Source organism: Populus euphratica, unplaced genomic scaffold (assembly GCF_000495115.2).
Source record: "Populus euphratica unplaced genomic scaffold, PopEup_1.0 scaffold98.1, whole genome shotgun sequence".
Lineage (NCBI taxonomy): Eukaryota > Viridiplantae > Streptophyta > Magnoliopsida > Malpighiales > Salicaceae > Populus > Populus euphratica.
Window position 1 is genome coordinate 239,396 of NW_011499986.1, and position 1,368 is coordinate 240,763.

The following is a 1,368-nucleotide window of genomic DNA, read 5'->3' on the forward strand; positions in this document are numbered from 1 at the left end:
GGCAAAGTTGCTGATGCTGTACTAAAGTACATTAATGGAAAATAAAGTAATTTACTGGTTCTGTCCGAGCAAATTTGGTGGGAAATAAAGCATGGAGACAGCAATCATGAAAAGAAAGGTTTTCTGTTAAATTTTCAAACTCTAGGTTTAACTCATTGATTGAATGCAAAAGCCATGTGATAGTGTATAGTTCCATCTAAGTTACAATTATTCTTTGCCTAAACAGTAATGCTACATATAAAGAATTAGTTTTTCTTAAAAATAAATAAATAAATAGCTCGATGAAGATGAAGTGTATTTTATATATTTAATGTTCGATTATTATTTTGAATTTTTGAGGAAGACGATACAAAAATAATAAGAACATGTTTTTTTATATAATGATATAAAATTATTTTAAAATTATAGCTTATATGCAAATTCATTTTATATTTTTTTCAATTATATATGTTTTTATTTTATATTTTTTTTGTATTATAATACACTAATCAAGCCAAGCAATCAAATAATTGATATTATTTGAAATAATTAACATTACTCTTGAGTGAATGGCTAGTAAAAAAATCTGAGACAGGCAAATAAAAACCAAAAAAAAACAGAGAGAAAAAAGGTGAATTGGAAAAAAATATTGCATGAGCAAAATGGATTTATTGATTAATCTAAGAAAAATAGTAAAGTATGTTGGAATTTTAATTGCGTGGACAAAGTATTCAACCTCTGATATAGTGTGAATAAATACTAATAGATAATAGGTAAGAAAATTCTGCAAAAGTATGTAATCAATGATAAATTTCCCTGTAATTAAGATGAAAATAAAATTTACCAGCATGGCGAACTTTTTGATGAAGCTCCAAGCTTTCAATCTTTGGAAAGACCTCTCCACACTGAGTACAGGCACTAATAGTGGTTCTGGCAGAAGGGTATCTGGATTTTTTTAGCCCAAAATTAATAAATGATATTCTATATATTTTTTTCCTTTTGTTATATTCCAGAGAAAACGAGAAATTAAGAGGAAAAAATGAATATGAAAGTGAAATATACCTGCTAGGTTCAACGATCATGTGACATTCGTAGCAACCCGAAAGCTTCCTGAATTGCATGCCTCTAGAGGATGACAAGTGCGTTACACCACCGTTGGATCTCCCTGACCCCGCCAATGACCGAGTTGATGATGACCCGGCGCTTACATCTTTCCGACTCAGTAGCCCAGTTTCTTGACCCACAGTGCTGCTTTCAGGTGAGTTGTCAGCTCTATGAACAACCCTCGTGTTGCCATGAACAACGGCTTTGAAACTACATATTGAGCTGCAGGAAGAGCCGAATTTTGGGTATCCAGTGGGGTTCTTTGATGGGTCGTGTACTCTTGAC

General features: G+C 32.1%; 1 protein-coding gene across 1 annotated transcript in view; it reads right to left on the reverse strand.

Moving 5' to 3' along the window:
• Positions 1 to 632: 632 nt before the first annotated feature.
• The window catches only part of LOC105140156 (C2H2-like zinc finger protein), a 1,538-nt gene continuing 802 nt past the window's right edge, over positions 633 to 1,368 (reverse strand). The window contains exons 2-3 of the mRNA XM_011046865.1: positions 1,042 to 1,362; positions 633 to 924 (exon numbers count right to left, since the gene is read on the reverse strand). Of these exons, the coding sequence (XP_011045167.1) occupies positions 780 to 924; positions 1,042 to 1,362 (466 nt within the window). The 3' untranslated portion in view covers positions 633 to 779. The remainder of the gene's footprint in view (positions 925 to 1,041; positions 1,363 to 1,368) is intronic.